Source organism: Gorilla gorilla, chromosome 9 (genome assembly GCF_029281585.2).
Source record: "Gorilla gorilla gorilla isolate KB3781 chromosome 9, NHGRI_mGorGor1-v2.1_pri, whole genome shotgun sequence".
In the NCBI taxonomy this organism is placed as follows: Eukaryota; Metazoa; Chordata; class Mammalia; order Primates; family Hominidae; genus Gorilla; species Gorilla gorilla.
Window position 1 is genome coordinate 17002836 of NC_073233.2, and position 14463 is coordinate 17017298.

Consider the following 14463-nt stretch of genomic DNA (forward strand, 5'->3'; position numbering starts at 1 on the left):
CTGTAAACATCACCTTTATCAAATTCTCACACACCAAGCCAATACTCCCCCTAAATCACCCCAGGGCCAGTACCTGACAACTACGGGCCACCCTATAGCCTAAGGCCTGCCAAAATTATTCAAACTAGCCAACCCTAAACATACTCAGGATACCTACCCTGCCTCTACCTTTCCTTTCCAAGAAAACCCCAGTAAAGGCTTGGGGCCATCTCTCCCCTCACCACTTCTGCCTTCTGACCCACCCTAGCCCTTCCCCAAGGGGCTCTGTATGATGTGCCACACATCCTGCTATTAGGGATCTGTGAGTATAAACCTATTCCTTCATGAGAATCATTTGTGGGTCTCTGTGTCATACCATACCTGATTAAATAAAACAAATGCCAGTCCAAAGTTTAGATTAAATTTAAAACCTATAATGCAAAAAAACTACCTCATAATTTATAGATTTCATGCCATCCCCATCAAGCTACCAATGACTTTCTTCACAGAATTGGAAAAAATACTTTAAAGTTCATGTGGAACCGAAAAAGAGCCTGCATTGCCAAGACAATCCTAAGCCAAAAGAACAAAGCTGGAGGCATCACGCTGTCTGACTTCAAACTATACTACAAGGCTACAGTAACCAAAACAGCATGGTACTGGTACCAAAACAGAGATATAGACCAATGGAGCAGAACAAAGCCCTCAGAAATAATACCACACATCTACAACCATCTGATCTTTGACAAACCTGACAAAAACAAGAAATGGGGAAAGGAGTCCTATTTAATAAATGGTGCTGGGAAAACTGGCTAGCCATATGTAGAAAGCTGAAACTGGATCCCTTCCTTACACCTTATACAAAAATTAATTCAAGATCAATTAAGGACTTCAATGTTAGACCTAAAACCTAAAAACCCTAGAAGAAAACCTAGGCAATACCATTCAGGACATAGGCATGGGCAAGGACTTCATGTCTAAAACACCAAAAGCAATGGCAACAAAAGCCAAAATTGACAAATGGGATCTAATTAAAGAGCTTCTGCACAGCAAAAGAAACTACCGTCAGAGTGAACAGGCAACCTACAGAATGGGAGAAAATTTTTGCAATCTACTCATCTGACAAAGGGCTAATATCCAGAATCTACAAAGAACTCAAACAAATTTACAGGAAAAAAACAACCCCATCAAAAAGTGGGCAAAGGATATGAACAGACACTTCTCAAAAGAAGACATTTATGCAGCCAACAGACACATGGAAAAATGCTCATTATCACTGGCCATCAGAGAAATGCAAATCAAAACCACAATGAGATATCATCTCACCCCAGTTAGAATGGTGATCATTAAAAAGTCAGGAAACAACAGGTGCTGGAGAGGATATGGAGAAATAGGAACACTTTTACACTGTTGGTGGGACTATAAACTGGTTCAACCATTGTGGAAGACAGTGTGGCGATTCCTCAAGGATCTAGAAGTAGAAATACCATTTGACCCAGCCATCCCATTACTGGGTATATACCCAAAGGATTATAAATCATGCTGTTATAAAGACACATGCACACATATGTTTATTGCGGCACTATTCACAATAGCAAAGACTTGGAACCAACCCAAATGTCCATCAATGATAGACTGGATTAAGAAAATGTGGCACATATACACCATGGAATACTATGCACCCATAAAAAAGGATGAGTTCATGTCCTTTGTAGGGACGTGGATGAAGCTGGAAACCATCATTCTCAGCAAACTATCGCAGGGACAAAAAACCAAACACCGCATGTGCTCACTCATAGGTGGGAATTGAACAATGAGAACACTTGGACACAGGAAGGGGAACATCACACACCGGGGCCTGTGGTGGGGTCCGGGGGATAGGGGAGGGATAGCATTAGTAGATATACCTAATGTCAATGACAAGTTAATGGGTGCAGCACACCAACATGGCACATGTATACATATGTAACAAACTTGCACGTTGTGCACATGTACCTTAGAACTTAAAGTATAATAATAATAAAAAAGTATATTACTAAGTGAAAAAAGCAAGGTTTGGAACACCTTGTATAATATACTATCATTTATGTTAAAAAAATCCACTTTTGGCCGGGCGCGGTGGCTCTCGCCTGTAATCCCAGCCCTTTGGGAGGCCGAGACGGGTGGATCACGAGGTCAGGACATCGAGACCATCCTGGCTAACGTGGTGAAACCCTAGCTCTACTAAAAATACAAAAAATTAGCCCGGCGTGGTGGCGAGCGCCTCTAGTCCTGGCTGAGGCAGGAGAGCGGCGTGAATCCGGGAGGTGGAGCTTGCAGTGAGCTGAGATGGCACCACTGCACTCCAACCTGGGTGACAGTGAGACTCCATCTCAAAAAAAAAAAAAAGAAAAATCCACTTTTACATATATGTCTATATTTGGAAATGCTTGGAATATATCTAGAAGTTACACTAAAACATAGTGACAGTGGTTGCTTCTGCTACTGGGGGACAGAGATGTAATGAGACTTACTTTTTCCTATGTCTCATTTTGTACTTTTTGAATTTTGTACTATGGACATTATTATTTATAAAAATTGAATTAAAACTCATACCAAAGCAAAAAAAAAAAAAAAAACTACCTCAGTAACTGCAAACCCTTTATGCATTTCATAATACATTTTTTATACTTTTAGAAACCAATTTCTCTTCTTTGGAGGAAGCAGTTACCAAAATTCAGCAAGTCTTATAGTTTCACTTCAAGTTCAATTAAATTCTAATAGTTTTAATTTCAAACAAGTATATCTAGTATAATCTCCCTCTTTTTCCCGTCCTCCTTCTGTATTACTGGGGAAGGAGGTGTTTAGTGTAAGCTATTTTTACTTTCTTCCTTGTATTTTTCACTATTGGTTGAATTTTTAGATATGAACATAAGCCACTTTCAACAAAAAGTAATAAATTTATTTTCAAATATATCTCCCAGGACTAGCTCATTCCAATGAAAATATTTGTTTCTGACCATGTCAGGGACTTGGAAAAATTACTTTTGGAGCTCTGGTTAAAGATGCTCTGAGTCCCAGGATGGTTCCTAAAAGTCAAAGCTGCTAGTTGGGGATAAACTTTTTTTACCTCTTTCTTCTCAGGGAGGCCTCTTTCCTGCCCAAGACCTGAGGCTCTGAGTCTAGACTGGGGGTTTTGGAAGGACTGTCCATTCGATGTACTTCTCTGCCTCAGCCTATGTGTCCCTCAAAATCCAGGTCCAGATAGCCAACTACCTTCTAGACGTTGCCACCTGGTTAAGGAGAATAAAAATCATTTCAAGAGCCACCATTTACTGAACATCAACTATGCAGTAGATACACTTTGTCATTTCTTACAATAGTACTGCAAATAAAAAATAGCTTAAACACCTCCTTCCCCACAAATACAGAAGGAGCAAGGGAAAAAGAGGGAGATTATACTAGATATACTTTTTTGAAATTAAAAGTATTAGAGTTTAATTGAACTTGAAGTGAAGTGAAACTGTAGGACCTGCTGAATTTTGGTAATTGCTTCCTCCAAAGAAGAGAAATTGGTTTCTAAAAGTACAAAGAATGTATTATGAAATGCATTTTCTGGAGAAACTGAAGCTCAGCTGAGTTAAAGTGATTTACTAGGGTCCAGCTTATCAGCAGTACAGCCAGAATGCAAAACCGGGTTTGTCTGTTGCATTCAAGCTGCTTTCCGTGGGCATTTGACATGTCCAAACTCAAATTCACTGTCTTCCTTCTCAAGCAAACTCCTCCTCCTGTCTCACAATTCATCACCTTCACAGCCATGCAGACAGGTGCCTGGTGGTATTACTGGTCTGCCTCTCAACTCCATCTCCTCATCAAGTCCTGACAAGCTGATCTCCAACAGCTGTCAAACTATCCTGTCCACATTTACTACCACCTCATTACCTCTCACCAGGCTATTTCCCTATCCTTTTACCTGGTGTCTCCCTGTCTCTAGCCTCTCCTGTTTCAGGCCAGCTCTCATAATCTGTCCAGAAGACTTATTCTAAAATATAGATTTGATCCTGATGCTTCCTTACCTGCAGGCTTCTCTTTCCAAAGTGTCCTAAATGAAACTCAAACTCATTAATTGGCCTTCAAAGCCTTCAGTTTCCTTGGTCTCAGCCCACTGTTCCCACCTTGTTGCCCATCTCTCTGGGACGTGTAGCTCACACTTAGTTCACATGACATTCCTTCTGTTCCTGAAGTATGCCAAGCACTAGAAGATGCCTACATGCTTTTGCTTCTGCTGTCCCCCTGCTTGGGATGACTTTCTCTTCCCCAGCTCAAGGTGGCTCCTCCTGAAAACCTTCCCTGACTCAACCCCACTGAGCTAGCTGCTTCTTCCTCTTTGTTCCCAGGTACTTTATGGCCTGTTAAAATTTTATCACAATTTATCGTAGTGACTTTGTCTATTCTTATGTTTCCTCTCCTAGACAGTGAGCTTATTCGTTCATACATTTGTTTAATGTTTATTGAGTGTTTACTATGTCCCTGGCAATGAGCTGGGAGCTAAGGATACAATGCTAAGCAAAACTGACATGCCACATCCTCTGGAGCTCATTATTCAGGGGGACAGGGATTAATCAGAGAAACATCCAAACAATTTCACACTGAGAGATTTTACAAAGGAGAAGGGATCCGAAGGTACCAGCAAACCCTTCCCAAGAAAAGTGACATGAGCAGATATCTAAAGATTGAGTTGGGAGTTCATTAGGCAAAGAGGGAGAGAGGAAGAACATTCCATGCAGAAGACAGAATGTGCCATGCGTAAGAAGAGGAAAGAATGAGCTGCCGAAGGCAGGCCAAAATATTGTGAGTGAGAGTGAGTGTGGCCCTAGAATATGCTGGGGAAGTGGGTGGGGTTAACTATTCAGGGCCTTGTAGGTTCTACTGAGGATTCAAATGCTCTTCCTAAGAGCAGAATGAAGCCTCTGAAGATGCTGAAAACAGATTTGCCTTCTAGAGATCCCTGCGGCTGCTGTGTTGGCCATGGTGTGAGCTGGGTTGGGGGTTGGGAGTGCAGGGAGAGGGGACCAGGTTGCAGGCTGTTGAGTTAGCCAAGGGGACTGATAATGGTAGCTGGGACAAGGCCTTCTCCCTGATGGTAGGGCCTGAACCTTTTTCACTTAATGCATCCCCAGCACACAGCCTAAGAACTGGCCCACAGTCAGTCTCACATATTTGGCTTGAAATAACCTGCAACTGATCAAAGATCAAAACAGCTTACAATATAGTTCCTGAGAAGGGAACTGATTGGGTTGTTGGAAAGACTAGATGCAGCACAGAAATGAGCTTCCCAGTCCTCACAAACTGAAGGAGAGCCAAAATTCTTCAGACTCCAGAATGTTCTGATAAGTATCTTTTCCCATTTCTCAAAGGAACAGCCAACAACCATCATAAGAGACTGGATTTTTCCCCATGAGTTCATATGCAGGGCTGTATTTAGTGCCTATAAATACAATCTGAGCCAGCTCTCATAAAATGATCCCAAAGCCTTTTATCCTGGGTATGGGAGGGGATGGGGCTCTTTGATGGGGCTTTCAGAATATAAGAAAAGAAAGTCACAAGTCTGCAAGTATTCATTAAACACGGAGGGTTGCCCACCACATCTCTAGCACTGTGGAGCACAGTGTACGAGAATATCCCATTTGGTTGGCAAGATAGAGTTCTACAACCTAAATGACAGAAATGAAAATGTATGCCAGGTTCCTGCTGGAATAAAGACCAGTATCACATGCAAACATTACAGCAGCTTAGTGAAGTAGGTACTGTTATTAACCTCCTTTAAAAGATGAACAAACTGAAGCGTGGAGAGAATTAGAACCTTGACCAAGGCTATGCAGCTGGTAAGTGATGAAGTCTGAGCTCTTAAGCATCCAGACCCTAGAACTGAGAGAAAATGAGAGGGAGTGTATATTGTTGGACACTGACCATGGTTAATTTTATTTTTAAAATTTGGTGCTTATAGGAGTCAAATTCATTTGCCTGATAATTTTACTTCTAAGATCCATCTTATGCCCTATTAATATTGGATAATAAAGTTTTGCTGTAGGTAGTGGATGTCTAAATTGGTACAATTTTGTAAGCTAATCTGGCAGTGTGCACATATACATTTAAAAGTAAATACTTTTAACCAATCAATTGCAAGTCTAGAATAGTAGCCCATGGAAAAAACAGATTTCTATAAAGATCTATGTAAGATAGTATTCATTATAACAGTGTTTTTAATAGAGAAAAAAAGTGGAAATATTATTACAACTGGGGAGAAGTAGTATTTTTATAATGAATGAAATAATAGAAGACTTCTCAAAGGGAAAGATAGGCAAACATGATTATGTAAAATCTTTACAACTCCTCTAAAATAACACAAAACATATTAAAAAGCAAAAAAAAAATGATTGAATGAAAATATATTAAAATACAGCTCCCCCAAAAGAAAGAAAGCCAATTAAGGGCTAATATCTATAATGTATCAAGTTTACATATATTACCAACAAAAAACAAACAAATCAATGAAAAACCCCAGACCTAAATGGATACACGGGCAAAGATGTAAGAAGTTAATTCACCCAGTAAGAAAACAAAGTGACTATTTTAACATTTTAAGTTTGAGCTTCCTAGCAAATTAATTGAAATAATAATGAAACTTCACACTAATAATAATAAACTTAAAACAATGACAATTATTGATTATTCTTACTATATTCTGAATAATAAGGAGCAGAAGCAAACACCAGTGTGGGTAATGCGTAAGAGAAAGATGTCCATTCAATCTTTGTCAGTAGCGTTATTCATTGTAAGTAATTTGGGAAATGCAAATGTTTCCACTCTTTAACCTTGTGATTCTCAAGTCTGAACATTTATCTCAAGGGAATGATTTAAAGGAAGAAAGAAGAACAACTAACGGTCCATAATTGTTTATACTAGCATTGTTAATCCTAGTTCAAAGAACAATAGATATGTCAATACAAGAGGAATTATGCACCCATTAAATCATAACTGAGGAGAAATTGCTGAGTATAAAATAACAAGTAAAAAAAAGAAGCTGTATCTATTCATCAAATCAACTGAAAACATTATAAATATGGGCAAATATTGCAAAGAAGAAAAATTGTTAGTTTTTCAGAATTGATGGGGTTGTGGGTGAAATTTTAAAGTGTTTTTTCCAGTGTTTTAAATATGCTTTAGTAAATTTAAAATTATAATTAGAGAAGTATATGCTGCATTTTCAAAAGATCTCTCTAAAGATGGTTATTTAAAATATTTTGCCCTTGGGAAAAAACACTGTTTGAAATTTTACTTCTGGGAACCTTCTTATTAATGCTGAATAAATAGGTAGGTGTAAGTTACTACAGTTCAGACCAGGGGCTTCCACCATTGTTAGTGACATCCTGGACACATTCACCCAAGAATCCACAGGGCTGTTATGCTGAGACTGGCCCCCAGCAGCTTGAAGCGGGGCAAGGATTTTCAAATGGTGCTCTGTGAAGCCTGGGTCCCTGGAGGTACCTTGGGCCCACAGTCTCAGAAGATGAAGGATCCAAGCCCTTCTATCCCCTTCAACCAGAGCAGCCCCACTTGCATCTCCCCAACACACTGGCCTCCTACAGATCGGCTTGTCTGAAATGTTGTGCAGCTTAAAAAAAGTTTTAAAACTGTTCATGAGATGGCCAAACCATGAGATTTGGAGTCAGGAGATCCTTGGGCCTCAGTTTCCTCAACTATAAGAGCAAGAATCCCTGCCCCTCTTAGCTGACTGGGAAGATTACATAAAATCAGAGGTAACAAAATGGTTTATACTGTGGAAAATGCTATGGGAAGTTTATTAATTAAGATTGAATTAAAAGGACTAGGTGACACGGATGAACCTTGAAGATGTTTTACTAATTGAAATGAGCTCGACACAAAAGGACAGATACTGTATGATTCCATTTCTAGGAGGGATCTAGAAGAGTCAAATACATAGAGACAGAAAGTAGAAGGTGATCACCAGGGGCTGGGGAGGAAGGGAATAAAGAGTTATTGTTTTAATGAGTATGGCGTTTCAGTTTGCAATGATGAAAAAGTTCTAGAAATGGATAGTGGTGATGGCTGCATAAAATGAATGTACTTACTGCCACTGAACTGTATACTTAAAAATGGCTAAAATGGCAAGTTGAATGTTATATATATTTACAATAAAAAATAGTCCCCCACCCCCTCTGAAAAAGGGAGTACTATATAGAGTAAAATACAAAAGAAAGTCAAGAAAGTAGAAGATTGCAGAGCTGGTGGGACTAACCCACTGCTTTAAGGAAAAGGTACCATATGATTCAGAGAGGAGGGAGATAGCCCAGCAGGAGGGAGATGCCGCGGGGACAGAGGCACAGAGGTTAGAGGGTGAGTGGCCACAGAGAAGAGGCTCTGGGAAGAGGGAAGAGCCAGGAGCCTGGCCTGTTGGAAACACTCATTCCTCTCCACTCATCCATGCCTCTTTGCCCACCTCATGGCACTATGGTTACAGTTACAAATTATTTTCACGTACCTATCTCAACGCTCCTGCCACATCTTTTTAAAAATGTTTCTTTTGAGACAGGATCTCACTCTACCCCAGAGCGAGACCCTAGAGTACAGTGGCACGATCACAGTTCACTGCAGCCTTGACCTCCCAGGCTCAAGCGATCCTCCCACCTCAGCCTCCCGGGTAGCTGGGACTACAGGTGTGTGTCACCATGCCCAGGTAATTTTTGTATTTTTTGTAGAGATGGGGCTTCATCATGCTTCCCAGACTGGTCTCAAAGTCCTCAGCTCAAGCAAGCCACCTCCCTCCCAAAGTGCTGGGATTACAGGTTCACCTAGCCCCCTGCCACATCTCATACAATTTCATTCGTTCATTCAACAAATACCTATGCAGGCCCTAGTAGTGCCAGGCATTGTTGTAAGCAGTGGACACACACACACACTCTCCTGCCCTTGGGGGCTTCTTCTCTAGGGATAATAGCTGACACCTAGATAACACCTGTCATGTACCAGGTATTGTTTTAGGTACTTTATAGATATTAGCTGCTTTAATCTCCATAATCACCTAAGAAGGCAGGTACTGTTCTTAGCCTGGTTTTACATGCCCAGGGAGGTTGAATAGCTTGCCCAGGTCACCTGAGTGGTAGCAGGGCTTACAGTTCCAACTTGCGGTGGGGCTCGACATACTCATGCGGAAGAATGGGGCCGGGAAGGGTGTTGGGGGCACTGGGAGCAGGGCTGGACTTGCCCAGCTAGATCTAGAGGGGTCAGAACCCTACTGAGAACATCGGCAGAGGTGAGTGCAGAGAGGGAGGCAGTGCGGGGGCTGAAGCCTCATTTTCAGAACCATTTTCCCCACCATGGTTCTGGCAGAAGGTGGACAAGGAACCAGAGGCTTGGAGGAAGGGGCCTGCAGCTACCCAGCAGGGCAGGGCTAGGGTATGGACTTTGTGGTGACAGCAGATTAGTAAGCAAGAGATGGCCGTGATGCCTTGAAAAGAGGAACTCTTCAATTTGGGCAGCTTCCTGGGTGTACGAGGAAAAGGAAGTGTCAAAAGTTCAGGCCTGAGGCACCCTTCCAGGCCCACTAGATGCCAGCATGGCTTAGGGAGGGCTGACAGCGAGGACTGGGGGCTGGTTGGAAGGAGGCAGGTTTGGAGGTGCTGAAGGGGCAGAAGACACAATCGGATTCATTCATTCACCTGCAAATGTTTCCTGAGGAAGACACAGGAAGTCTTGTGTTTACACATTCACCTTCCTTGATCTGGCACAGACAAATCAGCACTTGCTGAGAGAGCATCTGCCCCAATCCCACCTACCTTTTTCCTGCTCAGCTGCTTCACTAAGGTCTGGAAGCTTGAGCCCCACTAAGTTCTGATTTCTCATCAGGATGTGCTCCTTTGTGGTAAAAGAAAGAGACAACAATTTCAGATGATGACACTGGGCTGGGCTGTTCTCTTGGCTCTGTCTATGGTTCTGCGACCACTATCGTAGGTGGGAAAGTGGGGCAGCCTGAGAGGTGGGTGGGCAGGCACGGCATGGTGAGGCCTGAGAAGCACCAGGAAATAGTTCCTCTCCCAGTCCGTGAAGGTGCCTGAAACACCGTCAGCACCACTTTCCATGGGTCAGGGACTACCCTTGGCATGGTCTTTTTAAACAAGTCTGTGGGCTTCAGGGTAAATGAACTGCTTGGCCTCACTGTGGCTGAGGTTTGCAAAGGACACACAGGGGCAGAACTAAGGGCTCTGGGACAGGAGGGTCCCCTGGGTGTGTATGGCGCTGCTCCTGGAAACAGCTTTGGCGATCTCATGGCTGGCTGGATCTTCCTGCCCTGTCATTCCGGGCAGTGACTGCTCACTTCCAGGAGCTGCGATTGCCCCACACACTCGGGTCATCAATGGCCTTTTATGGCACCTCTTGAGTTTTTAAACTCTCCAGAAAAGTGAGGCCTGAGAATTGCTGGCTTAGGGCCTCAGCTGGCAGAGCCCGGGGAGAGATGGGATGTGGCCCAAGTGGGCTCACACCTGCTCTAAGCCAATTAGCACCAGACCAAGGACCTGAGTGGAGGCACCTGGCAGAGCTCCTTGCCCCTGTGACTTATGGATCTTCAGTCTGCTGTGTGGCAGAGGGCACTTGGGAATGGTTTGTCCCCCGAGAAGGGAGGAAAGGAAGGGGCCAGCAGAGGGTGCTCATGATCCAAGTGGAAGTCATGGTCAAGGACCCTTTACCCATTTGGTTAGCAAGCCAGAGGCCCACAGCCCATCAGCTTCAGCACACTGGAGTCGGGTAGGGGCTGGGCACTCAGGTGCCAGGGTAGTGGTTAATGACATGGGGCCTCCAGGTTCCCTGTAACTTCTCTGGGTGGGCGAAATCTGCAGGAGTGTAGGGAGTGAGGAGGCTCTGATAACCAGAGGCCCATGAAGGCAAATCCCTGGCTATCGGCCCCTTGGCTCCAACTTCCGCTAGAGATCTGGGACTGTGGCAACTCCTCTGGGCCCTGTGCTGTTTGATCCACTAGTTAGTTGGGTCTTTCTGACTAGGAAGAGTTTTGTGTGTAAAATGTTAACATCAGCAGCCACGCCCCAGCTCCCCTGAGCCTCCAGTTCAGAGCATCATGAAGGTTTCTGAATAGGATAGTGGCCAGCATTGGAATGTGTCCCTGCCAGCACAGAAATCCCCTCAATTGTGCTTGAGTGCTATCAGGCACCTTCTTTTCTTCCCTGCCCCACATTTCCCTCTGTAGAGGAGCCAGGAGAAGCCTCCTGCTCTGAGGGTGCTGGGCCTCACTCTGTGGAATCCAGGTGCCTTGGTTTATATTCCAAGTGGGCCTTCTGGAGGAGACAGGACTGGTCAGGATTGCTTTGTCCTGTTATCTGGTCTCTATCTCTGGATGCCCCCAATCATACCCTGCATAGGGTGGCAACCCCACGGGAGACCGCTGTGCCTGGTTTGATGGCCAACAGAAGCTGAGGGGACACCATGGGCACTGGAAGAAACGCCATGGGCGGAGCAGCCGTCACACTTGCAGATGGACTTAAAGCTTTTGTTAACAGGCATCAGGAAGGAAGGCTTGGGGGCATCACAAAGGAAATCACTATTTCACCCTTGCTAGCTAATCCTAGGCATGACTGGGCACTCCATCAAGGGATTCCTGTTTATGAGCCACTGACTCCGGTTGGAGGAGGAAAGCAGCCCAGGACTGAGGGGCCCACATGTCCCTCCACACGTCTGCCTTCCCCTGAGATGTGGCTTTGTGTGGCAGCTAGATTTTAGACTGAGCTCTGCCTGGTAACTGGCATTAAAAAACACCTAAAACTGGTATTTAGGAAAGAGATGCCACATAAATAGGCCTGACTTCTCAGAGTGGGAAAATTTACGCCCTCACAAGGCCCAAGTCCAGGCCAGAGCTGCCCTGGCCAGGGGCCCAGACTCAGCCCTGAGGTCTTCAGCCCAGGGAGTACCTGGAGTACACACTCTGCCCAGCTGGCCCCCAGGAACCCACCTCTCGGAGCTTGGTCAGTTTCTGCATCCGCACGGGCTGCACTTGTATCTGAAAGTCTTTGAGACCAGGGGCCTTGGCCAGCTTGCCGCCGGCCTTGACTGCAAAACGCTTTTCTTCCTCTGCCAGTGGCAGCTTGGCAAGCACTTTCTGCAGCCGGGGGCCAGGTTCTTCAGGGCCACTGTCCCAGGAGAGCCCTCGCAGCAGCGGGGGCCGGGACACAGTGGGTGGAAGCTCAGCTTTGGAGCCAGCCTTGGGCCCCATCGGCTCTCCAGCTGGGCCTCTCCCCTGGGAGGCTGGGGGACCCACTCCTGCCGCATCCTGGGTTGGACTTCTCGGCAGAGGGCTGCCCTCCCAGCCTGTTTTCAAGAGCTGCTTCCCCAGCTCGCTCTCCACGGGGCCAGGCTGAGGGCTGTTCAGGGCCATTTTCCCACTGCTGTTTGTAACAGGAGCTAGGCCTTTGGGTGTGGTCTCGGGGTACTGGAGGGGATCGAAGTTTTCCTTTTGTTCTATTGCAATCTCTTTGGACTTCTCAACTGGAGGAGGACGAGGGGCCAGCCTGCCCTGAGACACTTTCCTCTGGTCATTCTGCTTCCTGTCAGCTAGCCCTTTGGGGACGTTCTGTAAAAGACAAAACAGAGCTGGAACCCTCGGGGGCAGGTTGAGGGGAAACAGGTGAGGCCACTTCTGCTGTGGAGTCTCTGCCCCCACACACCTTGCCAAGGGGCCCATTTGTATAAGTGTGTATGGGGTATGAGTGGACGATGTGGAAGGAGAGGGCTTCTGCCCGAGGTTTGTGAAACAGACAGGAAAATGGAACCTGCAATCCAAAACCAGCCAAGAATTTCCCAAGGGATAGGAGCTGAGGAAACTTGAATAGAAGGCAGCTTTGGCCCTAACTCAGTTGCCCCAGATCTAGCCTTGGTGCTGCTTAGCAAGGCCCTTAACTCTTAGGGACCCAGGTTTGTGAACCCTCTGAAATTATGTATGTGTATGTCTGTGTGTGGAGAGGTGTTTTTCTAGGAAAAACATCCACAGCTTTCAACAATTTCTCAGAGTTCCATGATCCAAAGAGGTTAGGGATCATTGGATGGGGTGATTCTTGCAAAGGTGATGTCTTCCTGCTCAGAAGCTCTAAGATTCTGCAGTGTTAGTTTACTTTGTTCATTCCCCAAGGGAAACCTGGGCCGTGAGCAGCACGTGGGTCTGCGGGTCTGTGTGGCTGCCTCGTGTGTGCTGAGACTCTTCCAGAGGACTGTATCCCAGACCCAGTTCCAGGTGACACTAAATTCTACTGCTGCCCTTGAAACACTGAGCACGTGGGCCCCTCGCTGTGAGCAGGGTGGGGCACTTCTGTTGCTCATCAACAAAGATGAGGTTTTCCTGGCTTCCCCAGACAGAATCCCAGGCAGGGGCTGGCGCTTTCCTGCCCTTTTCACTGGAGCTGACAGGAGCCACAGTCTCACCTGGCCTGGAGGTCCCCCTTGTCTCCAACCAGCAGCCTGACTGGGGGTCAGCGCTGTGAGTATTGCCTCCACGGAGTTCACCCCCCTGAATCCTGCCTCCCCACCCCTCCACCTTAGACTTCTAGTCACTATAAGGCAGGGGAATCTGCTGTTTCCCCAGCCCTGACCCTCCACTCATACGTGTGCATGCACACACACTTGAAGGCTGCCCAGGAGCCAGCCTAGGCTTCTAGGAGACTGTGCCCCCCACACTCAAATCATCCAAAGGGAGCAAAGCTCAAACTCACAGGCTCGCCAGGGTGAGGTGAAGAGACGTCGGCCTCATCCCCCTTCTGCTGGAGAAGGTGAACAGGAGTCAGTCAGCAATGGGAAGAGACCGTGTTTCCTCTTGAAATATCCCCAAGGAGGCCCCCTAGCAGTGGTGTTCATGCCCTCCACCCAGCACCCTCATCTCCAGTGGGTCACGAAGGGCCTCCTGGTGTTCGGGGTAAGGGGAGAGACCCATTGGCATAGAAACAGCACAGCAGGTGGGGGGTCCTGTCACCTGTGGTGGTGCTCCAGGCAGAGGGGATGGCGGGCCACTGCACACATCCAAACCTGGAAGGGTCCAGACACTAGTGAGTGAGGCCCAGCAGCCCAGGCCCTCAGCTGTGCTTTCAGCCACATCTCCCTCCCCAGGCTATCCTCCCTTTGCAATCTCAGGCCTGGAAGATTTGCTGACTACCTCCCGTGTGCCAGGTTCTCAGGTGGGCCCTCACAGAATGTTCACAGAGACCACAGGAGGAAACTGAGGCACAGGGAAATCAAAGTCTTATGGCCAGGAAATGTCAGCACTGAAATTTGGGCCCAGGCTGCCTGGCCCCGACCTGAGCGTGCCCCGCCGCACTGATGAGGGCCGGCTGCCCTTCCTGGCACCCTCCCCCTTTCCTTGTTGGCTGGAGGGTGTGGCTCTGGGTACAGCCTAATGAAAGGGAAGAAGTCAGACCCCAAAGGGGCCTTTCC

The 14463-nt window shown here is 46.1% G+C and overlaps 1 protein-coding gene and 1 long non-coding RNA gene across 13 annotated transcripts in view; one reads left to right on the plus strand and one right to left on the minus strand.

Moving 5' to 3' along the window:
• The window catches only part of LOC129525359 (uncharacterized), a 110286-nt gene that overhangs the window by 72718 nt on the left and 23105 nt on the right, over positions 1-14463 (plus strand). The window lies entirely within an intron of this gene.
• The window catches only part of IRAG1 (inositol 1,4,5-triphosphate receptor associated 1), a 157732-nt gene that overhangs the window by 42939 nt on the left and 100330 nt on the right, over positions 1-14463 (minus strand). For 6 of the 12 annotated variants that reach the window (XM_055355436.2, XM_055355435.2, XM_055355444.2 and 3 more), the window contains 4 exons: positions 14006-14058; positions 13749-13796; positions 11999-12616; positions 9816-9894 (listed from right to left, as the gene is read on the minus strand). In XM_055355436.2, the coding sequence (XP_055211411.1) occupies positions 9816-9894; positions 11999-12616; positions 13749-13796; positions 14006-14058 (798 nt within the window). The remainder of the gene's footprint in view (positions 1-9815; positions 9895-11998; positions 12617-13748; positions 13797-14005; positions 14059-14463) is intronic. The other 6 variants (XM_055355434.2, XM_055355437.2, XM_055355440.2 and 3 more) reach the window with 2 other exon arrangements.